Source organism: Orbicella faveolata, unplaced genomic scaffold (genome assembly GCF_042242905.1).
Source record: "Orbicella faveolata isolate gen_17 unplaced genomic scaffold, um_ofav_v1 contig_1, whole genome shotgun sequence".
NCBI classification, from domain to species: Eukaryota; Metazoa; Cnidaria; class Anthozoa; order Scleractinia; family Merulinidae; genus Orbicella; species Orbicella faveolata.
Window position 1 is genome coordinate 26,051,461 of NW_028301536.1, and position 24,465 is coordinate 26,075,925.

Here is a 24,465-nt window from a genome sequence, read left to right on the forward strand (position 1 = left end):
CCACATTCCCTCTTTACCAAGTATGCGTTCTTCGTCTGAAGAACACATATTTCAGTTCCATCATTGATATTGCCGTTGTTTATCGTTCAACACTGTTCAAGTCAGCTAGGTGAACGCAACCCTATTCTGATCATTTGTACGCATGCTGAGGTGCTTTGCGAGTACTTCTGTTTTCTACCGGAAACCACAGCTGTTTTAGTTTGGTTGGATTGGTTTCCCAACATTCGGCTAATGTCAAAGTGAGGGAGACTGGGCTCTTAGGGATTCAATTCTGTTAAAGGTGCCAAAATATGCCTCTAGAGTGAACAGTCTTTGGAACAATAGGCAACTCATACACATTTTAAAAAACGATGGACTAAATCTTGTGACTGCTCTATTATAACCATCAGATGTCTGCCTCAAAATCGTTCGCGTAATATTAGCAAAAACCATTCATCAAAACGTTGTCAGTTTGTCTCGCAAGTGCAATTGTTCTCATGTATAACTTTATAAAAAAAAAAGGCATTGTCTATATTGATCTGTATTGCAGGTGTTTTCGTGTTGAACACAGGGTTAAAAAATATTGGAAAATACTAAAAAAAAATCTGAAAATACTCATAAAAATAAAATATGTCACTGGATCGTAATTGTAGCAGCAGGTGCCCCAAGGGTTGATAGAGGGTGGAAACATTCCATTGAATTAAAAATAACAAAAACCGTAGAAAAAATTCAACGCATTTTGGGGGCATCGCAGTTGTATCGACGAGCTCATTATGTATTCAAGTTTCGTTACAATCCTAGCACCAGAATGCTTCTGTCACAATATCAATCCCAGTGATTTGATATTGAGGTTTCTCTTTGAGTGACGCACGTCATATGGGTTGCTCGATATGATTCACTGAGATAAGGGTTGACCTCTCATCATCTCGTTCAATTACATCTAATGTTACACGACTGAAAATAACAATCGTTAGCTTGACGGCTGCCTTGAAGAGACGCTTGTTTGCAAAAATCAAAACAGCGAGGAACTGAAACTGGTTTGTAAACACGCGGCGGGACACAGTTCGCAGGAAAAGATAGTGATTCATGGATGTTTGAATGCACGCTTTTGGTCACCCTTTTGTGGGGCTGATGAACTAAGGTAAGTCGAGAAGACAAAAGTAAAAAACAATTATCAATCAACTGACATTAGAGGTTACCTGAAGGAAGTGCTTTCGAAGACAGCTTTTTCTCGTGAAAAATATTGATAGAAGTGTGTTTGTGGTGGATGCATAAGGAGTGGTTGCAATTGGTGGAGTTTTTTTTTTGGTAAATATAGACTCGGTGTCTACTCAAACACCTTCGCAAATCTTAACGAAGGACGAAATGCGTTGTCTGAGCGTTTGGCATATCACAAAAGACGAGAATACAACGCCGCGTTTGAAACCGTCGCTAGCTGTTTCCACTTTTCACGTTGTGGTTTTTAAACCTACAGGTATGCTTTTTCAACGTGAAAGAACTTAAGGATTACTAGTTTAATCGGTTTAGCAGTATTTAATTTAGGGTCTCTTTCTTACTACGTCACTAGAACTTTTTTTTAAAGTAATAATGCTGTATTAAATGTTGTAATATAAACCATTAGGTCCGGTGACAACCACATGAAAGCCCTAGGATGTAGCAAATGTATACATAGCTCGCCCGTAATTACCATTTACGGGTTATGGGAAGTTTAACCTATGAAAACCTTTGACAAATTGACCGGCTGAAACGAAATTCGTGATGGAGCCGTGATTTGGCAGTCGTTCCATGTAAATAAGCGGTAATGGCACACTGGGTTATCGAGTTATCAGACTGGCCTGATAAAGTTAGATATGTATATTATAACTTGTTGCCTTAAAACTGATATTCTTGTTGTAGGTGAAGGTAATTTACAGTTCTGAGTGAATGGAAACCTTTTAGTGTCACACAGCGAGCTAAATATCGATTGTGTTCTGTTTATGAAGGAAAAAGCTAAAGATACCTGCAAACAAAGGACTATTGATGATTTTAGCGATAACCTTGTCGAAGGAATTAACCGCAGATACCCGAGTGGGCATACGAATTTTACCAAAAAACAACATTAAACTTATTAGCAAACCTGTCAAAACCGAATTTTGTCGTTTAGCACTTGACCGAAAACGTGCATTATCCCAGCAAATGTTTAACAAAGTATTTTTAAACTTAATCATTTCCTTTTGTATTGTAAGACGCCCAATTTAAGATTTATGCCAAAAAATCGCGTGATAGACTGAAGTTAATGAGATTCTAATTAAATTCTTTTTTTTTGCAGGTCATCCAAACTGTGATTGTTCGTTCGGTGAATAGAAAGCCTAACAACTCGTCACGAGCTCTGAAATTTTCCTAAAATGACGGAATTTTTCAGCTGTAACGACAACACAGGGCGATATATCTTCAACATTGTGTTCTTCTCTCTTATTGGCTCTTTGGTCTTCCTACTGATCTTTCTGGCTGCGTATTTACTGTACAAACGATACAAGAAAGCCAAAAAACGGCAAAGATTACTGTACCGAAGCCGAACGAGTACGGCCAACACAACAAGCACGATTTTATCCGGCACTGGAGTCGGTAGCCAACTTGCAAGTAATTTTATTTTGGGACGGCCACCTGCAACTGATGTAGTTTTAGGTGTTTACGGGGACGAAAACTCCAAAAATGCCAGAAGTGCGTTTTACGAAGAGAAAGGTTGGAGAGGGTTTGCGTACTAAAAGGAGATCTCAGTGAAGAAGTCATGCGGCAAGACACACCAGGAGAGAATCAAACGTAACAATTCATTTGAATTTCATGGCCTCGCCGATAAATCGTTGACAAACTTATTCTAAATTATCGGCCGATGAGCCCATTATGGCGGTAGAACAATGCTCGTGAGAAACTTTTAACCGACAGCGTAACTTGAAGTGCTTCCCCGCCAAACTGAGCCACTCAACAATGTCTCGAGAGATATTCAAGAGAACAGAAAGGGATTTGAGGGTTAATGAATAATAGCTAAGAAGGCACTTTTTTTGTATCATAGTGCTTATATCGTTTATAACAGATAAAAATAGCCGTCAGGTTATAATATTCATAAGAACATAATTTTGTTCAAGAAAATATGTTTCCCCATTTTAGGAAAAGGCAATCTCTAAGACACATGTCAGAAATAACCAGATTGTAGATAATTTCATTTCAGTGAAATGAAGTTATCGAATATTTGTGGATTAAAACGTTTTCGTTTCCAGCCGGATAGTGGGATCACAAGAGAGTCACACGAAACCTCAGCACGAGCAACATAAAATACTGGTCCAAATATTTTCAGGAGCTGGTATGTTAAGTAGCTTAGTGTAGTACATGGCCGAGCGCCTTTCCAGCATTATCAAGACAGATAACCAGCGTTTGGAAGGTTATCCTAGGTCATCTAACTTTGTTGAATTTAATTGGCATTATTTTACAAATGTAATTTTAGCAACTGGTACCTTACTCCTGTTTCTCATTCCTTTAACTCAGCTTTCATGATTTACTCCTTCAGTATGGTCGCTCTTTGAAAAGAAGGAATTCGAAACGGGGAGAGCGATGTAATTATATTGAGTATCATCGCCTTAGTAAGTCAGTGAAGATGTTTTGCAGTTCAAACAGCAGTAAAAAAGCTCATCAGTTGTTGGGTCTGTTACGACAGTTTTCAGTCTAGGTGTCTATGTGTATGTAGTGTGTTTGTTATCAAGTTGTGAATTGAAAGACTACTTAAAAACCTCCTTCGATCTGCTTACTGGCACTCGTCTGGCGAGCATATGTTGCTTGCTATAAGCAGTCTGGACCGCTCCTTACTGAAGAGAGCCGGGAAACAAAGCGAGAAACGTTGAGCGAAAAAAAACGAAAAAACTCGAAAGAGGTCGAGTTCGTTTAAGGTATCCGCGTCGACAGTTAACTTGATAAAGTCGTGAAACTTCGAGAAACTGGTGTAACTCAAGGCCGATAAGGCTGAATTTGATTGTAACCAAGGCTGTCTACTCGAGTGCAACTTAAGGTTAAGTAAATTCACTTTATTATAACAAGTTAGGATAATCAGCAGATGTGATAACTACTCTGACCGATAGCAAGTGTTGTACAGATACAGTACAGATAATGCATGAACACGGTTATATTTTGTAAGTTTGTTTAATTAAAAGTGGCGTCTTATTTTTTAAACCGTTTTTCGTGATACCCAAAAGGTGGAGAGAAATACAGAAAATAACTTAGGAAGTTGAATTCCGTATTTAAAAAAAAAAGAAGAAAAAAAAAGAAAAAAAACTTCAAAGTTTACATTTCAAACAAAGAGTATAAACCATCTAGATTCCGGCATTTAATAGTTCAAGTTGGTGCCCCTACCAAGATCTAATCGAAAAACTTTGCAGTCCCGCCCGTAATACTGATCAAACTAATGATATGCCATTAAAATGATTATTGGTTATTCTACGATATTTCTCCCTGGCAATAAATTAACGACCCCCATTAATGGCTCCTATTCCCTCGAGTCCCTCAATATTGCGATAAGTTTAACATGTTTGAGATCACTGTTATGTTCAATTTGGTGAGCTGCTGTTAGTATTAAGTCAAGCTGAGTTCCTGAAAATGTTCCTCGTTTCTGTAAAGTTCCCAATAATCTTTTTGGATATTCGGATTGGTGTGGTAAAAAGCTGGATTTTCTCTAGCCTCCGAGCTATTACTTTTCTTCCCGCGAAGAGCCTGTTTGCAGGCTGCAGTTTTTTTTAGATCATCTGGAATAATATTTGTGATTCGGGGAAAATATGACGCCTGTCCATTTTGGAGAGATCGAAATGTCGATTGAATACGGATAAAGGCAAGCTATTTTTATTTTTTATTTTATTTTTTTTTGAAATTGATTTACAAACACAATATACATAGGAAAAAACTAAACAAATAAAAAGGCCAGCTATGATGTTCGGAAAGTTTGAAAGTTTGATTTGAAACAAAATGAAACAGGGGACCGCACAAAGGGAGGGGCTGAAAAGTTGCTGCGCAGGTCCTGTAAACTGTGCTACTTTACAAAGTTAGCCCTGTATTGGAGGGTGGGGAATTTTGAGGGACATTGTGCGGGGGCTTACACAACCTACAGACCCAGGATACTCCGCGCAAATACGATGCAAGAAACGCCTGGTTGATATCTTCTTGGCTCTCGGAGAAGCAAATATCACTCACTGTGTTTGGAATCTGTGTGGAATTTATGGATGTTCAATTCTATCATGAAGCGCAAAAGCTATAAAAATAGTCCTCAAAATTTCGTTCTTCCTCGATGGGCGCCGGAGCATCTCATCGTACAAAAGCCAAGGAAGACAACTTTCACAAGACCGCTTCAAACAAGATTGCTTCAAACCCTCGTGATATAAACAACTTATCAGCTGCAGAGAAAGAGTCCGAGGCAAACTTAAATCTTGTGGACACGACAATGCCCTCAGTCATCGTAGAGGCAGAAGAGAATTCAAATATCTTGAAAAGACATCTGTCGGAGGGAATTCTCGCGAGCAAAGAAGTAGTGACGTGTTGTGTGGAACTTCTGAAGTTTTCTTGCTCCATGGACGAAGACGAAGAGATCAAAACAGCGGCTCTGACCTTTGTGATGGAAAATGACATCCCTCGATTAATATTTCAGGTTTATAAAGCTCTACTAACAAAGTTTCCTGATTTATTGAAGTACGACCGAGAGAAAGATAAAGTAGGTGAATAAAATCTCTTCATGTAATTTATAAAAATATAACATTACATTGCGGCTAAATGGAGACACGAAATTTCTCTTTTCGAGTTGAAAAAGATTTCACTCGTTTGGTGCACTTACATGTGAAATATTTTTCAATGTTCACAGAGAAATTGCCATATATTATCATGCATGGCCATATATTATCCTCTATTTAACTCGATTAAGCTCAGCACCAATTGTGAGCTTGCAAAAGCATAAAACTGCCGTCCTCGAGAAAAGTGCCACTTTGATTCACAACAATGTGGCACTTAATTGAAGCATCATCAGACTGAATTGTTCAAGGAAATATCTATGTAAAGAACACGTACTGTTCAACTCAGTCTAAATCAGTCTCTGAAACTGCATTCTCCTGGATTACTATAAAGTAACTAAACTTTTTTGTTAACATTTGGTTGTTATCATTTACAAGCAATATGAAGAGCCCTTGAAGAACCTGCAAGGTTGTTTTTGCATTAAAAATGTATCTCAGTTGCCAAAAATTCTTCATTCTTGTTTATTGTGCATTCTCTCTGAATAGGACTCTGAAGATAAAATTGCAGTTGAAGAACTTCAACATGCCCAGGATGTTCTGAATGTATTGGCTGGTTTCATGGTGAATCTAACTGATTTTCCTCAGCTAGCTATAAAATGCGGCAGTACAGGACTTATTCCAGTGTTCTTGGAAATGACAGAAGCCCTAAAAGATTCAATACCATACATGATTCCCTTTGAGGTAAGAGCACAGCTGCTACGCTTTGTTAAGGTCAGGATGCTTAGTGAATTAGGACATAAGTTCAAGGTGAACAGTCTGAAAAATGTGAACATATGTACAAATGTATAATGCAGTGTGCTGGCAACTGTTCGTGCTGTTTGTAATCAGCTAGAGATTTGATTTCCTTGAATGGTGTGTGCAGAAAAAATATTTAAAAAATTTTCCAAATTTGAAATTGAAGGGACACAGTCAGCTGGAGCACATGCACATCAGATATCATTTCAAAGCTAATTTGCATATCATGGAGACACGATCCATACTGTTTTTAACCAAATATGATAAAAATAATATGGGATGAGCAAAAGCACACTCAAAAATGGCCTTTTCAGTAAACAATTGAAAATCAAGCAAAACACTGTGAAGATTAAAGCGGATTTCTAGATATACTTTGATTTCAGGTTGAGGTGAACTTTTTTCAAAGTGAGAAAACTAGTGTCCAGGTCAGCACGGTCCCAAAGCTGACTGTGTACCTTTAACATATGGGCAATGGAATTTATAAGCTAGAATAAAATTTAACGCAGTACAGAATTTTATTTAGTTTAATATTAACAGGGAAAGCAGCATGACTCATTTTTGTTCTTACATGCGGTTGTAATGTAACTATTAATTACTTTCAGAAACTGATCTTTAATAACAAAATACCTTTGGCTGTTTGTAGGATCCAGAGACAAAAATAATATCGCAGTTTACAGCTCGTGGCAGAACCTTGTCGAGAGTGCTTGGAGCACTTGTTAATCTGGCTAAACAGGTTGCAAACAGGACAGTCTTCATAGATAGCGATGGAGTTCAGCACCTATTGCCACTCCTTAAATCACAAGTTACTGCTTATTATATCAAGAGTTTATTTTGCTTGGCATATCTTATTGAAGAAGGCAATAATGATGCAATAATGACTAATGCTGGTAAGTAAATATAATTGCTGTGACATTTGTTTGAGTGTTTGGTAGTGCTGACAAATTTTATTTTGATGTTAAGAAATTATACAGTATAATAGTTGAAGAGCTATCTAGGAACAATGTTTTTGCAACGACTCTGAGACTGACCCAAGGTGGAAGATAGCTTACTGTATTGCCCTCTCCACTTTCTCAGTCAGCTATACAAACCCATATTCAAAATATTATGTACACAAGCATGCATAATGTGGTTTGTGAAAAGGAAACAGTTACTACAAAATCTTCAGTATTTTGTTTTTATTTCTGTTAGTATAAAAATGATCTTTAGTTAAGTATATGACTTCTACCCACATGTTCATGCTGATTAAACTTGTTTTCATATGAAACATTTTGTACAAGGCCCTTTTTTGAACTGAGGCAAAGGCACACTGCCCATAATTTTCAGAATTTTTGTCAGTTGTCAAAGTGATCAAATACAAAAGTGATTGAATACATCCGCCCTAAGTGGCAGATAAATGTTCTTATGGCCTGTCAGACTGGAGTATGTCATTTTTATTCCAAACTGAAATTTAAAAGAGGATTTTGAGATCATTTAATGAATAGCATTTTATGCAAGGAAGCCTTTGGTATATATTATACTTATTTAATTTTACTATAAAAAATTGCCTTTCTATTTCAGAGCCCATCAAATTCATCATTGGAATGTTGGAAAAGGCCACTAAGTCAAGTACTCGTGACTACCTGGGTTTCTCTGCTAGTGATGTAGCTGATGGTATAAGTAAACTTGCTGTTAATGAAAGTAACAGTAAGCAAGTAAGGTTGCTTTGTTTTGGATGCATGATAATAAAATAAAAATCAAAATTGGCCAAAATAAATGTGAAAATGCTCTTTACCCTCTTATCTGGATCATTTGGTGACCTGTACGGGAGACCAGGAGAATCTGTCTCTATCTGAGAGACTTTGGACTGGAATTATTGTAAAGTGATAGTGAGCTAAAAAGAAATGGTGCTATATAAATAAAGTATCATTATTATTATTGTTGTTATTATTATTGTTATTATTATTATTACTATTATTATTATTATTATTATTATTATTATTATTATTATTATTAAAGATTCGCACAGCTATTGATGATATTGAAGCTGGTTTCGTCATTGGCTCCGGGCAACAACAAATTGCCTAGGGAAGCCAAGAAACACCCCTTGTTTGCTTTTTCTCCTCTTTCTACATCTCCAGCACCTTTCTAAGAATTCTTGCCGACCCCAACAATGCACATTTCTGGATCAGTCCAACAGGAATGCCCACCTCAATGGCTCTCAGATTGTCCTTCAATCTCAGTGGTATTGATCCCAATGCTCCCACTACCACTGGAATAACCTTTCTCCTCACACCCCACATTTTTCAAACTTCTCTTGCTAGATCTTGATACTTTTCAACTTTTTCATCTTCCTTCTCTCTCACCCCATTATCCTCTGGAATTGCCACATCTATAATCTGACAGCTCTTGTCTCTCTTGTCAATGATTACCAAATCCGGTCTCCTAGCCCCTATTTCATGGTCTGTTCGCACACTGAAGTCCCATAGAAGTTTTTAATCCTCATTTTCAAGCACACTGTCTGGAACATGGTCATACCCTCTCTCCTTTCGTTCAAACCCACATTTTCCTGACAGGTCCCAATGGATTGCTCTAGCCACGTTATCATGTCTCCTTTTGTATTCTTTTTGTGCCAGTTTCGAGCATGAACTTACAATATGGCTAATGGTCTTGTTACTCTACTTACAGATTCTACATTTCGGGTCATTCTGTGACTTGTCAACCATCATTTTAATATAGTTTGTTCGTATTGTTTGATCTTGTGTAGCAATGATAAGAGCTTCTGTTTCTCTCTTGAGCTTTCCTTCTTTTAACCAGGTCCATGTTTCCTCACTTCTTTGTTCTTCGCCCTGTCTTGCAAACTGTCCATATAACGGCTTTTCTTTCCAGTCTTGAATATTTTCAGTTCTTCTCCTCGCCTTGAAGTTGGCAGCTGTTTCTCTATTCTCATCCCCATCCCTCCTGATGGCTTTTAACAGTTCTTCCTCGCTTGTTTGGACATAACATTCTAGCAATATCTTTGCTTGATTGACACAATCCTCTACGGATATCAAACCTCTCCCTCCGTCCTTCCTTGGCACATAAAGTCGTGCCACGCAGTCCCGTGGATGGAACCCTCCATTAATGGTTAGCAATTTTCTTGTTCTGCGATCTAGGTCCCGAAGTTCTTGTTTCCTCCATTCAAGTATTCCTCCTGCATATCTAACGAGTGACACTGCCCAGGTGTTTATGGCTTGTATCAAGTTTCCACCGTTCAACTTCGAGCGGGCAACTTTTTTAACGCATCGTAAGTATTCTTTCCTGATTTTGTCCTTCATTTGGTCATGAAGCATGTCGCTGGCCTCAAGCACTCCTAGATACTTGTACCCTTCGCTTTCTTCCATTGCTCTTATTGCGGTGTCATCTGGTAGTGTTATGCCTTCTGTCTGTGCCAGTTTGCCACGTTTTATGACCAAGACAGCACACTTCTCAATGCCAAATTTCATACCGATGTCATTGCGGAATATTCTCACTGATTGTATCAGTGAGTCCAGTTGGCACTCACTTCTGGCGTAAAGCTTTAGATCATCCATAAAGAGAAGGTGATTGACCTTTGTCTTGTTGGCATATGTGTATCCCGCTTCGCACTTTCTGAGAACTAGGGACAGCGGAATCATGGAGACCACAAAAAGGAGGGGGGATAGGGAATCACCCTAGAAGATGCCCCTTTTGATGGAGACACTTCCAAGACTTTCTCCGTTTGCCAGCCATTCAAGGAATTTTCCAGTAAGGTCTTAACATTTTGAGCTGCACCAAATAGTTCTAGACATTCAAGAATCCAGGAATGCGGTATCATATCCTAAGCCTTCTTATAATCAATCCAGCCCATTGCAAGATTCTTTTTTCTTGATTTGGCCTCTCGTAGGACCATTTTATCAATAAAGAGCTGGTCATTGGTTCTTTGGGAGCCTTTCCTGCAACCTTTCTGCTCATCCGGTAGTACACTCTCGGTATCCAGGAATTCGTAGAGCTTGTCAGATATTATCCCTGTTAGCAACTTCCACATTACAGGTAAACAGGTTATGGGGCGGTAATTTCCTGCTACTGTGCCTTTCTCTGGGTCTTTCATTATAAGGACAGTTCTTCCCTTGGTCATCCACCCGGGAACGTTCCCACAGTCTAAGCATACTTGAAGCTGGTTTGCGATATTGTGGTGTAGGCCTGTAAAGTTCTTCAACCAAAACCCCTGCACCATGTCTGGTCCTGGTGCCTTCCAGTTCGGAACTTTCCTGAGAAACTGTGTCACCATGTCTATGGTGATGGACAACTCAGCTTGCTGTGGCAACTCCACTTCCTCTTTCAACTTCTTTAACCATTCTGCATCCTTATGATGTGTTGACTCTATGCTCCAAATGCTCTCCCAAAATTGCTTGACTTCTTCTGAATCAGGTGTCATATCAGATGAGATTTTGTCTCCACTTAGTTCCGTATAAAATTTTCTCTGGTCTGTCTCAAACAATCTGTTCTGATGGAATTGTTTGTTTCTGTTCTCGTATCTTCGGATCTTTGTAGCCTTGGCAGTAATTCTTTGTTTGAGATCTTCAGAGACATGTTTAAGGCCTATTTCAGCAATCTTGTACTTTCGCTCCAGCTCACGTTTGTGGTCTTCTTTTAACATTCTGCCATGTAACAGTCTGTCACTCTACTTAGATCCCGTCTCATTTCTTTCACTTGTGTTGTCAATCTTCGTTTCCATAAGGGCTCTTTTGGTTTTGTTCCTTTCTTATTCCTCACACCTAGTTCTTCTGTAACAACAACAGCTCCAGCATAGATAAGGTCATTCGTGTTAGTTATTCCCTCCGGGGCCATTTTTTTCAGTACTTGATTTACTGTCTTAACCTCTGCCTTTAACTTCTTTCTGTTGACCTTTTGCAGTGCTGGTAGCCGATCTCTTTCCTCCCCATTTACCACTATCATGATCCTATTGTAGATCTCGTTTTCCTCATCTGTGAGTCCTTCTGTGTCCCTACTCATGCTTTGCTGACTTGCACCTACATCCGCCTCATTATACATGTTTCCCTTGCTTGCCAATTGAGTCTCATTGTCTGTTTCTGTTACCAATTCACTGGTCAGATGAGTAGATCCACTTCCTTCATCACAGACTACTCCTCTGCTATCCACTTCTCTCTTCAGTTCCTTGATCTATTATTATTATTATTATTATTATTATTATTATAATGTAACTAGTATGCCCAACAAAATTGTCTCTAACTAAGCCTATAAAAACAAGTTGTCATGCCAACAAAGATTCATAACAAGTACCTGATATATTCTATTGGCCCCCCCCCCCCCCCCCCCAAATAAAAAGAAAAATTACTAACTAAAATTTAGATGTGTTCAGGCGAGATGGGTTTTAAGGATAACACATGAATTTCACATTTTCCAGATTGGTTTAAATGGAGGAATTCCTGTTATAGTAAGCATGTTAAAGACATCTCAACAAGATTCAGAGAGACTCTGTGGGACTAAAGCCTTGTGGATGTTGTCATTTGATGTCACCAACAGGGCACTCATCAAAGCTTTCCCATCAACCATTGAGACACTGCAAAGTTTGACAAGGCATTCAAATAAGGATGTTGTCAAAGCCTCTCAAGGTGTTCTCTGGGAAATTGAGAGGAACAGAGATTCCTCAAGTTCAGGTGAAAGTGTTAAATAGTTTGAGATGTACTGAGCTTTGCATTTAAATCAGAGAACAGCAGGTGGAGTCTTTTTCTAAACTTTGGAATTTAATGTTGCCTTGAGTTTTGAAGGAGTTTGAAGAATTAATGTGAACAGAAAAACACTAGATGAACTTGCAGAGTGGTATATCTGGCTTCATAATTTTATTGCTCCTTAATTTAGATTGCCTTGATAAATATAGATCTAGCTTTAAATCACAGCCAATGGGACCTACAGTATGTGCTTGTGTACTTGCACACAATTAGTTATTGTATTTGCTTGTTCTTTGTTTTGGAGTCATTATCTAATTGCAACTGCAGGGCTTCCATTTGAGTCACCCATTACCATGATCTTCACTCCCAGAAAAAACTTGACACTTGGTCAACTGTGGGTGAATTGCATCAACAACAGGCAAGTTCACCTATAAAATCAAGGGCTCATCAAGTATACTGAGCCATAACTGGTGTTACTGGTATACGGCCCTTTATGAGTGAGCTCTTCAACTGTAGTGTATTGTTTGTTCTTTTGAATATATTCTTCTGTAACTAGCACACAAGGACAGAACCCCAAATGGCCTTCTTTTCTCCAAACACTTCTGTGCAAAAAACATTTGTTGCTAAACTGCAATGTGTGATATACCTTACTGTAGTTCGTACAAAAGCCCAGCACATCATGATCAGTTACCAGTGGGACTGTCAAGACACCATAATTCAAGTGAAGGATAAACTTAGATCAGTAGGATTTAATGTGTGGATTGATGTTGAAGAAATGAGAGGATCCACCTTAGAAAGCATGGCATCTGCTGTTGAACATTGCACAGTCTTTCTTATGGCAATTTCACGGAAGTACTTTGAAAGTCCCAACTGTCGTGCTGGTAAGCCCTGAGAGGACGTACAGACTTCTTACTAATCAAGTTCGAGGTCTGTACTGCAAGTCATTATATGGTTGAACTGTTTGGAGTACAATTTCAGTTAAATGTTCACAAAAGCGACGTGAGAAACGGAAATAATGGATCGCAGAGACGCATCAATTTATCAGCAGATTAAAAAAGAGCCATCGTAATAAAGACTTAATTGAACTACAGTGTAGCTTGCTCAGTCCGTATTGGAGAATATTGGTCTCTCTTTCTGCAAGTATATGGACCTCGCCTGCGGCTCGCTCCATAAGAAGCAAGGAAAAAAACTCTACCAATATTTCTCCAATAACGAGCTCACGCTATTTCAACAACCCGCATGCACCAGTTTGTCGACTGTCGTTACTCAACGTTCCCAAAATGTTTCCTTCCTTTTTGGTCACGTAGACACGAGGTATATGTGGAAAACAAAAGAACTCGACCCATACTTCTCCAATACGGACCGAACAAGCTAGTTCAATAAAATATATTTATGGACTGAGTGAGTCTTTTACCTTTCGATTTACGTGTGAAGCCAACAGGCCATAAATAAAACGAGTACAGACCGAAAAGGCGAGGCTAGTAAGATATTTATTTCATCTCTATGCGAGTTTATGTTTTTGACAGGTTCGGGAATAGCTTCTAATCCTAGCGGATTGTTCAATGGAATATGGTCTTCTAAACTGACCAATCACAGCACACTTAGTTATTAAGAGGCTATAAGTAATATTTTTAAAGTAAAATTTGACGCATTTGTTGATGTTCATGTACTTACATGACGATACCTCCAATTTCTCACAGAGGCGGAATATGCATATCAGCTACGAAAACAAATCATCCCATTGATGATGGAACCTCGTTTTCAACCCAGTGGTTGGCTGGGCATTATAGTCGGAACCAAGCTCTGGATGGACTTCAGGGAGGTGGGGAATTTAGAGGCGGGGACCAGTCATCTCGTTAGGGAACTGGGAAAAGCAGGAACATCCCAAGGTACATTTAGCATCAGTCTGTTTTGTTATAAAAACTTTCTAAAGTCTGGTGTGTGACCAGTGTGAGTCGCAAACGCTCGAAATGAAATTAGTTTGATATACTGTTCTTTAAAATGACAGCAGATCAATTTGGTGATTAAATTATTGGGTTATCAAATCCATTACGCCCTCAAAATCTGAGGATCAGTATTAAAGTAACAGACTGGAAAAAAGAAACTAAACGAACAGAAGCTACAACGTAAGAAAAGTGCTTCTGTCCTACTAAAAAGCAATATTTTGCCTACTCAGTAGGGTCTGAAGAGGTGAATACTGGTTTTAAGATCTCTGGAAAACTAGAAGGCTAAAAACATTGGCTGAACGCTGAAACGCAAACCGTAGTACGTAAACTCTAACTTTCTTGTGGACTAAGCTGCCTGAAAGGGACTTCGCTGCTTTTTGGGTAAATCAGTGCCAAAATCGTGACTGAGTACCATCGCTCTGATGTAAAATGATTCCAGAATTGAAAGATGAAGATATTAAGTGAATTCGACATCACAACTTTTGTATATACAGAACCCATTACATCTCTCTTTATTAGCTTCAGTGCATTAGATAGTAATTTGTAACCAAACTAGGCCATTACATTGAGGTTTCGATCAATGAAAATATTTCTTTTACTAGGTTTTTAACATTTAGAAGTCAAGCTTATGTTATTTATTTATTTATTTATTTATTTATTTATTTATTTGAGTATTAACAGGAGCCATAATCGGGCTATTATGGCTCCTGCTATTAATTAAATTAAATTTTAATTCTCAAAAATCAGTGTAAGTCCTTACTCAATGTTCACAGCCGGCGGGAAAGACAAATCTAAAGAAGATGAACTAAAAAAGACATTGCAGGCCTACAAGAAGAATCACCGAAGTGTTTATGTGTACCTCTCTGAAGCCGAGAAACTCATCAGAAACCTGCGGTCCTTTCTTATGTCTGGTCAGCTGGCTACTGAAGCCTCGTTTTGGAAAGCAGATGCTCTTGTTGCACTTTACACCAAGATACCCGAAAAACAAAGCAGAACTTTGGTCTTGAATTTCATGGTTGATGTAGATCTTCCCGAAACCTTGATTGAGATTGTAAGAACTCTTCGGCAAAGGTATCCCCAGGCGTTCTCAGAGCCAGAGGAACGTGATGTACCCAAAGACGACGAGCCAGGAGAAATAATCTTGAAGAAGAAAGCCAGTAGAAAGATGGGAACTGGGGATGAAAAACATAGCGAGGTATGGTGTATGACGTATGAAAAGAGATTGCAAACGAGTTAAATGGCGTTCATGTGTAGTGTTAGTAATGAATTTAGCTGAACGACAGGGGCGGATCCAGGATTTTTCTTAGGAGGGGTGCACCACTAAGGAATGGCGTAACTGACTGGTGAGGTAAACAAATTTTAAAAGCGAATATGTCATATCAGAGGGGGTGGGGGTGCGCACCCCCTGCACCTTCCCCCTAGATCGCCCCTGGACGATATGATCTATAGGACATAGGAAGTATCAATTTTGATTGAAATTAAATATACAGTATATCAGTCAAACTATGAGATTACGAGAATTTTTGAGAAGGAAAGGAAAGCTACTGAATTGCATGTTTTTCTTTTACTACACTTATCAAGTCCAAGTGTACGGAACTCTGTGAACTCTACCTAGCACCAGCGCTATTCCCCACTTCTCTATTGTAGCTAATTTGCGATGTCAACAATCTCCCCTATGATCACAAGCTTTCCCCCGTGCTTCTTGTGACAAAAGGACTCTTGTTTTAGGTTAAATCTCCCAATCCGATCTGGTACAATAGACAATGCTTTGATAGGAATATGGAAATCATTCTGTCATGTTAGTCGGCTTTAGACGCTTCTGAAATAAAGGTGGGTTGGAGAAGTGGCGAGAACTGATGGACGAGAATTGGGTGAAAGCCACTTTTCTGTAACCACATCAACTTTGATAAGCATGTGGTCAAACGAGTTGAGAGTCAAAAGAGTTGACATACTTTTACGTGTCTGTATGTATATTTTTTACTATTTTCTTTGTCTCTCTAGTTGTTAGTTATGTATTCAGTATTTTGTTATTTAAGTAATCTGTTACTAACTGATCCGCCTAGATTAGCCCAATGCTACCAGCGGATCAGTTTTACATTTGTATTAATTTTTAAATTCAATTGAAATAAAGTGTGTGAAGTGTGAAATAACTATCTAACTATCTACAGCTACATTTGTAATCTGCAAAGGGATTAACCCATCACCGCAAATGAAAAAGAAGAAAAAAGTAAATGTAACTAAATCGCTATTGGGCCAAAAAAGAGACGAGATTGGCCCTACGCACCTCCACACCTCAACACTCGGTTGGAGTATTACTTCAGCAGGAAGTGAGTTTCACTCAGGTTTTGTTAAAAGCTGAAGTGGTGAGCATTGCTCGCAGGGGTTAAACCCTTATCAACTGTGGTGAAAATTTGAGCAGGTTGCGAGAGTTTGAATGCTCGTCAACTCTGGTCGTCCCGCTTTCTCGTTTGGCTCGGCCTTGACCTCGGTGTACCTTAAGTTTGTAATAACGTGTTTCTTACAAACACACACTAATTGATTGACAAAACTTAAGTGTTCGAGGCTCTGGTAAGATTTTGCATATGACATAGCCTGCATAGCAAGCGTTACCGTACGAAGAGCTTTTTCGCATTCAATTCTGGCCGCGCGTAAATTGGAGCGAGAGTAAAAATTCGCTTCGTCGAGTTTTTGTTCTCTCTCCAATTTACGCGCGGCCAGAATGCAGAAAAGCCGTTTTGGTACAGGAACGCTTGGTACGCAGGCTACATATGATTGTGTGGGAAGCTCTTGTTTTATCAGTGAATGCCAGCAGGTTCATTGCTTTATTTTTCATTCCTACATTTTTTCTGCAGGTAAATTCAGAGGCAAACTGGGCTCTGGAGGTGATGTTAACAACATCGATAGCAATTTTAAATTTTACCGATCTTCACGATGCCTTTTGTGAGGTCTGCGGGAATGCAGGACTGGTCAAGGAGTATTTAGAGCTATCAGAGCAACTGAAGAAGGGTTTACCTGAATTTGATGAACAAAAGGTATGAATGACTCACGGAAGGGGACTCCCATCTAAAAAAGACGGCGGTGTTCGTCGGAAATTTTGAAGAGGTACCAAGATTCTGTTTTGTGGGCGTGGCTTGAATTTTTTCTCCCCTAAGAGGTACCAATTCTTTTATAGCACATCTCCTGTCTTATTATATGGAGAAGAGTGTTTTACTGGCAACTAAACCACTCGTAGATTCCATACTCCACTTCATCCGGGACCCGAGTGGCGTATTTTCCGTATGTCACCTTTGTGAGTGTCGTATCGTTCAATGACGGCACGATTCCCGCCTTTTGCTTTTGTTGAATTGGTTTCTCCATATAATAAAAAGAACATTAAACGTTGGCACGAAGATATGAATTTTATGTTCTCGTGGCAAGAACATAAAATTCATATCTTCTCGCCACCGTGTAATATCCTCTATATCTTTTTTTTTTTTTTTGGCTCAATACCCTAAAAGGTGCCGCAAAAGCTTCCGCTGTGGACCTTTTGAGGCTAAGAACTCTAAGAGGTACGAAAACCGCGTTTTTAACTCTAAGAGGTACGAAAACCGCGTTTTTAACCCATAAGAGGTACGATGAGCGCCACTGTTATTTTTATATGGGAGTCGTCCCCGAGGAATGACTACGCATCGTACGTACTTTTGTTTTCGGAAGAATAGGTTCGTGATATTGTGACCAATAAATTGGAAGTTACAGAATGCACCCTTCAATTAATTTATCGGACTATTGATCAAACTTGGTCAGGTGCCACACCTCTACGGGTAATTATGATTGGTTAAGGAAAAAATATCGGACGTTTCAATCATCGGCTTCAAAATTGTCCTTGAAATGTCCTCTTTGTTTTTGAACAAGTGTTTGGTGGCGCAGCTGATGTCAACGAAACGTTGTGGTAGTTTTTCATGTACTCCCACGAGTTCTTATTTCTGCCCTCTCACTTCTCTTATCCCGGCCTTAAAAAGGATTTTTTGTTGCAGGGCTGTTACTGAAACTCAATTCGTGTGTTTTGCAGGATTCTCTATCGAGTACTGAAGACAAAGACAACAAATTTTCAAGACGAGGCAGCTTGCTGTTCGAGGTTTTAGGAGTGCTTCACAACCTCTCCAAACGAGTCAACAACAAGAAGCACTTTGACAACAGTAGCGCTGTAGAAACGCTGCTGGGCTTCTTTAGAACAAAGTTCCCTGTGTATAGAATGACTGCACTCCTTGCCCTTGCTTACTTAGTGGACGAGAAAAACAATCATCTCATAATGGCGAGTGAAGGTAAGCGATCATGAAAGATCGTTAATAAAGAGCACAACCTTGTTAAAGGTTTTTTTGGTGTGGGTGCCCTTCTTCTTTTCGTCTACGGGAGGAAAAACTTCAGCAGTAGTTTATCTTCCCACCCTGTCTCATCTTGTCTTGTCTTGGTCGCATCGAAACGCTTTGTAATATGTTATACCTCAACTTGGATGATACGTTCATCTGATAATATGAAAACCTCTTGTAAGGTTTTTTAAGGTTATGTAGACTGACAGATCAGAATTGACCTTTTGCAGAACCAATCAAAGACATCCTAAAGCTGCTGGACAAAGCAAATCATTCCGCTGACCGGCGCAGTCTTGGATTCTCGGCGGCGGAAATAGCTTGTGGACTGATGCATGTGGCCACAAACGATGGAAATAAGAGAATGGTATGATATGCATGTGTCAAGGATACACTCGGCGCTCTTGCAACCCATGTGCACCTATTTTGGTGCTCAAATGCTCTCCTCGGGGTAGGGTTAGCTCCGAAGGTAAAGGTAACGTGCCAGGCACGGGATCGTCACAGATTGTTTTCAGATTGTTGTAACTGCTGATAAAATCGACCGAAGTGTTGCTAATTGGCCATCTTGCAAGTGTTAGAGCGATTCAATTCTAAATTGGATAATTCAGCTTAAGCTTCAGAATTAGTGTCAGAGAACTATCACACGTCAACGCGTTCTTCAACTTATTTCCCATTCTGCGCTGTTCTGTGTTTTATTGACACTATAATAAAGTAATACTTCATTCTGAGGCTTTGCTGATGTAGAGTTCTGTACGTTTTACTTGAATGTATCCTACCATGCTGCACGATTCTAATCAGTGTAACATTTTGTTTCCAGATCGGCCAACACGGCGGTATTAACATGTTAGTTTCCATGCTGAAAGGTCCAGATGAACACGAGGAGAAGAGAATAGCGGCCTTGAAAGCATTATACATGTTATCTTTTGACGAGGCGAACAAGGATATGATTAAATCTGATCACGATACCATGGCACTGCTGCAAAGTTTGCAGACGTCAGATAACAAGGAAATACAGCAAGCGGCGTCTGGAGTGATGTGGGAAATAGAAGGGAAGAAAGAACACTCTGGCACCTCAGGTACATAGACATTTCTTACAGCACGTTGACATAGCGAGTCGACAAAGCATTGGAGAAAGTTAAGAACTGGAAAAAAAACCGTTCTGAACTCATTTAATATTTGACCTCCGTTTGTGGAACGTCAGGAAGTGGCTGGGGTGGATATGTGGGGACGGAGGGTTAGATGAGGTAAACGTTCAGTCTGCTCATTGGCCAGGAGGCCTAGAGAGTCTCGAGCTAATCCCGGATCACAGCATGAAACACATGGCAGTATTATTTAAGAAATAGAAAACATATACCGTGTTTCTACCGAGTTATAGAAACACGAGTGGAAGTTTGGGAGAACGAGAAATGCTGTGTGAGTGAGTGAGTGAGATCTTTGTTAAAGTATCAAAAACCTTATAACCTGGAAATAATACACCATACTAATTAGGGGACACTGCTAAAAAACTATATTAATACCATTATTAATACAATAAAAAAAATAAATGACTTGAAGGGCATTATGTGCAGCATAGGATGCAGCCCTTACAGCCGGTGTCCATTAAGCGAGTTATATCCCTTTTGCGAATATAGTTGTGGGAACAAGAGCCGCAGGCGAGTGTTTCCACAGCTTTTTCTAGTTCTCCCAAACTTTCATGAGTGTTTCTATAACTCGATAGAAACACGGAGAACATGTTTTCTATTTCTTTTAGAAAACACCACAACGAAAAAAAGAAAAGAGCTTGTTTACTTTGATCATCAAAATGTAAATTCTCTTTGCTCGCGCCATCATTATGTCAACAGCTCGTGCTAGTTATGTGTTTCTATAGAGTTATAGAAACACGATTTTTAACCAGTCAGTGCGCTTATTTTCTTAGGACTGTTTTCCAAAATGAAATACATGGTAGTATTGTAAAATTTGTGTTAATGGAATGAGCTTATTAAAAAAAATGATCCTATAAACCCCCACATCGGGAAGAAATGGAGCAATTGGATATGTTACCGTTGAGTTAAGAGTTGAAAAATGTTTTTCCTAGATTCTGAAGAACACGTGATGATAAGCTACCAGTGGGACACTCAGCAAACAATGCTCCAAGTGAAACAGGAACTGGAGGCTCAAGGTTTCACCGTGTGGATGGACGTGGAGCAGATGGAGGGGTCTATTCTGGAAACAATGGCGCGAGCTGTGGAGAAATCTTCTGTGTTACTTTTGGCAGTGTCACGCAAATACCAGAACAGTCCCAACTGTAGATCGGGTATGGACTTTAACGATGACTTGATACAATTATAATAGTACAATAGACCAATTTCGATATATTAAAATTCGGCCTAAAACAATAAAGTTTGAGGGTTTTATTCCCCAGAGCCTCGTACTGAGGTCTGTGTTAGGCTGAGTTTTACTATATCATATCGAAATTAGTCTATTAGTTTATAATACGATTAGTACGAGTTTTAGTGATCTGCAATGAAAATGAATGACTGATACTTCTTTTGCTTTATCGTACAAAAATGTTTGAAATGCCAATGGCTAAGCTGCAAAGAAATGCCAAACGTAAATGGACTAATTCACCAGATAAATCCGATTTCTGAACACTGAATATTTCCAAGTTGTACCAATCATTGAGAAGTACAGTGGAACCCCGCTCTACGGACACCCGCTTAATACGGACACCCCGATATTACGGACAGTTTCGTTTTCCCCGACGAAAAGCTCATATATTTTTTCTAAAATTAACCCGCTTATTACGGACACCCGTTAATACGGACAACGGACACTTTTCTGTGTCCCGAGCGACAAACTCTTATACATCGTCAAGCCCGCTTTACGGACACTGTTTGTATCTGTGCATTGTCTATTGTCATTGTCATGATTATGTGCTAATTAGAGATTTTGTACCCTGGTCAAATTATGACAGATTTCGGCGGGTTAATACAGTTTCATTACTAAATGAAACAGTGGCAAAATAGCATGACGCATTTGACCAGTTCTTTCTTCCGGTGCATTACCCAGTCTGCAGTCCTCATATAAAGTTTTCTGCCTGATACGCTTACACAAAAGTTTCACTTTCTTGGTCTTTTGCTACACTCCTTGCTTGTAGCCTTCTTCCTCTTTGACGTCTTATGCTTGCCACTATCAGCATCGGCCTCCGTTCGTATTGCTGGGTTGTTGCCAACGTCTATTAATTGTTCAAGTAAATCCACGTGCTTCCTAGGACCATCAAAACTATAAACACACGGTATTTCCATACCAAGGCCTCCACCCCGATTAACTGCTTTTCCACATACTTCAACTGATCCTCGATTAGTAGGCTTCGAAATAAAATGGGTGACTATACCAGTACGGTTTTTGATGTTTGCTAGGTGATATGGAATGTGGCCGATAACTCGACTTTCCTTTAGCAAGGCGACTGCGTTTTTGTCCTCACCATTTCCCGGCTCTGGTTGCAAAGGCAAAATTTCACCGAGAGTGATACAGTTAATGATTTGTAATTTACAGTACAATTAAAACGTTTTGTTGCTGTACAAGTGTCGGCCTTAGTGTTTGTAGCGATAAAACACGTGTCCCTGACTTTTTTCCGAGGACCCCGGTTAATACGGACACCCCGTTAATACGGACATTTTGGCATGTCCCCTTGGTGTCCGTATTAACGGGGTTCCACTGTACAGAGAAATCTCTCTGGAGCACGAAACGGTGCTGATTGACTTCCATGAAGAAGAAACTAAGAGAGATTTCCATCTTAGTGTGTCCACTGTAAGGAGATTTTCATTTAGAAGAAATGCCTGTCTTTGAGAGTTGTCCATCTTAGAGAGGTTTTGTCCACTGTTGAGAGTTTTTCACCTTAGAGAGTCTCTTTTAGAGGTGTGTTCGCTACAAAGGGGTTCCATGTTAACGAGGTATCTGCCTAAGCTTAGAAAGTGTCCTACAGTAAAGAGCTGCGTCTACGTTAGTGGTGTCCACCCTAGAGAAATTTTCATCTTAGAGGTAGCTAGGAGTGTCCACTGTGGAGAAAGTTCCATTTTAGAGGTCACTGGCTAGCAAAGAGCTCAGCCTAAAGAGGTATATTCAGCTAAGAGAGAGGTGTTCACAGCTTAGAGAGGAGTTAGTCTGCCGTATAGAGATGACCGTGGTAGAGAGATGTTCAGCTCAGGTAGCTGTCTTCCTTGAAGAACATGATTTTCACGTAGATGGCTAAATTACTGTACAAAGTTACTACAGACGGTCGCTTTACGAGGTTTTACTGTTGTTTTTTTTTGTTTTTCGATTTTTGCCACGTTTATTAATGTGTAGAGGCCGAATACGCTTATCAGAGAAGGAAACGCGTGATTCCACTGATGATGGAACCCAGTTACCGTCCTGACGGCTGGTTGGGGATTATTCTGGGCTCTAAACTGTGGATGGACTTCAGAAAAGATCCAAGCATTGGAATCCAACAACTGATGAAAGAAATATCAAAGGCAAGAGTCGGTATGCATCCCATATGTATCACTCTCTTTTCTATTTCAGTATCCTTTTGTTTGTGGCAATATGTAATTTGTTTATAGTGGTTTGTACACCTACGTTATATGTGATTTGTAATTTTCATCCAGCTGCTTCTCAAGCTCAATCATTAGGGACTGCTCCACCCCAGGCGGCTACAAACGAAAAGGTTTTGCAATGGAAGAAAGAAGACGTGGCAAAATGGCTGAAGGATATTGGATTTGCAGTGTGAGTGACAAACGTAAAACTTTACCACAGACTTGAGTAAACAAGCACTATCATATGCTATTCCCTTACCACCCAGCTTGTTAGAATCTGAAAAAAAAATTGGCAAATTATGGGAGTAAACTGTATTGGAAAAGCTCATTCTTATCATATCTCTTTTTCTAAGAGGTGACAACATTGTTCGAGGAAAGCTAGACGGACCTTTGTTGCACATGCTCAACGAACTACGAAAAGAGGTTAGTCAATTTTAGCCCTCCGTAACGGTTGTAACGCTCTATGTGCATTGCTAGAATAGGTTGTCTTCTTGCATACAAATGCTAAATGAACCAAATCTTGTGACCTGGTTTAGTGGCAATTAAAAAAATTTAAGTCAAAGAGGTTTAAGTGGGAGGTAGTAGACGGAGTGACGGGGCGGCGAGTCGGTTAAAAGAAATTTTTGGAGAAAACGAATTTGCTTATTTCTTATTCTTTTTTCTAGAGCCCAGAATTCTTTTACAGCTCTATCAAAACAGACCTGGGATTTCCAACTGTGATCGAAATTCTTCAATTCACCAGAGAGCTGAAAGAGCTGCTGGATTAAACAAGACCTTTTGTTACGTTACACGTGATAGAATGTGTAATATTGTGACGTGATTCACGCAGGATAGTGATGGCACTATGGAACCTGCCTTCACTTGCTTGTCTTAAGCACTATGTTTTGATCCCAGGTGTAACACTGTAGCGTTCCTTTTATTTATTGGACTTATTTTGAGACATTTCACTATTGATGTAAATTTCTATATTTTTATCCATAGTTCATTCATTGTAAATCAAGGTCATTAGCTTAGTTAGTGCAGGTTCACATCAGGACTTTTGTCTTGCCTACCTGCTTTTAAATATACTATGTATGAGGTATATATATGTATGTACCAATTGATTGCAAATTTCTCTCGTAATGCATATCGGACCCCAGTTCCATAGGTGCAAAACCCAAACACTATTGTCCATCCGACGTATGATATGCTAGCCACTAGTGGTTCCAGAGTCATACGAAGAAGCCAGAGGTAGAAGGGGGAAGCGAGGATCAACATCAGATGTGTGTATTTTTTTCCTCCCGATCTGCTCAGCTCGTACGCGGCTACTCCAATTGGATACCATGGGACAAGGATAGCGACGATGATCATGAGCACACTTTGGCAGGTTTTCATTCCCTCTCAACCAATCACTTCCAGAAGAAGAAGCGCCCAGAAGATTACGAGTAGATTTCAAAATCGTAGCGCAA

At 39.5% G+C, this 24,465-nt stretch overlaps 1 protein-coding gene across 6 annotated transcripts; it reads left to right on the forward strand.

Moving 5' to 3' along the window:
• Nucleotides 1-823: 823 nt before the first annotated feature.
• Nucleotides 824-24,100, forward strand: LOC110043605 (uncharacterized). Of its 6 annotated transcripts, none has more exons than XM_089297694.1 (18): nt 824-1,120; nt 2,288-5,701; nt 6,261-6,455; nt 7,153-7,396; nt 8,067-8,200; nt 11,911-12,163; nt 12,832-13,056; nt 13,876-14,064; nt 14,895-15,316; nt 16,974-17,153; nt 18,170-18,422; nt 18,698-18,831; nt 19,282-19,540; nt 20,539-20,757; nt 22,791-22,967; nt 23,090-23,207; nt 23,371-23,440; nt 23,683-24,100. In XM_089297694.1, exons 2-18 carry the CDS (start codon nt 5,282-5,284, stop codon nt 23,782-23,784), a joined length of 3,594 nt encoding a protein of 1,197 aa, XP_089153820.1. In that variant the 5' UTR covers nt 824-1,120; nt 2,288-5,281; the 3' UTR covers nt 23,785-24,100. The 6 variants fall into 6 exon arrangements, with proteins under 6 accessions (XP_089153820.1, XP_089153830.1, XP_089153835.1 ...); XM_089297704.1 differs by lacking the exon at nt 824-1,120 and adding an exon at nt 1,161-1,453; XM_089297709.1 differs by lacking the exon at nt 824-1,120 and adding an exon at nt 1,603-1,822.
• The last annotated feature ends 365 nt before the right edge of the window (nt 24,101-24,465 follow it).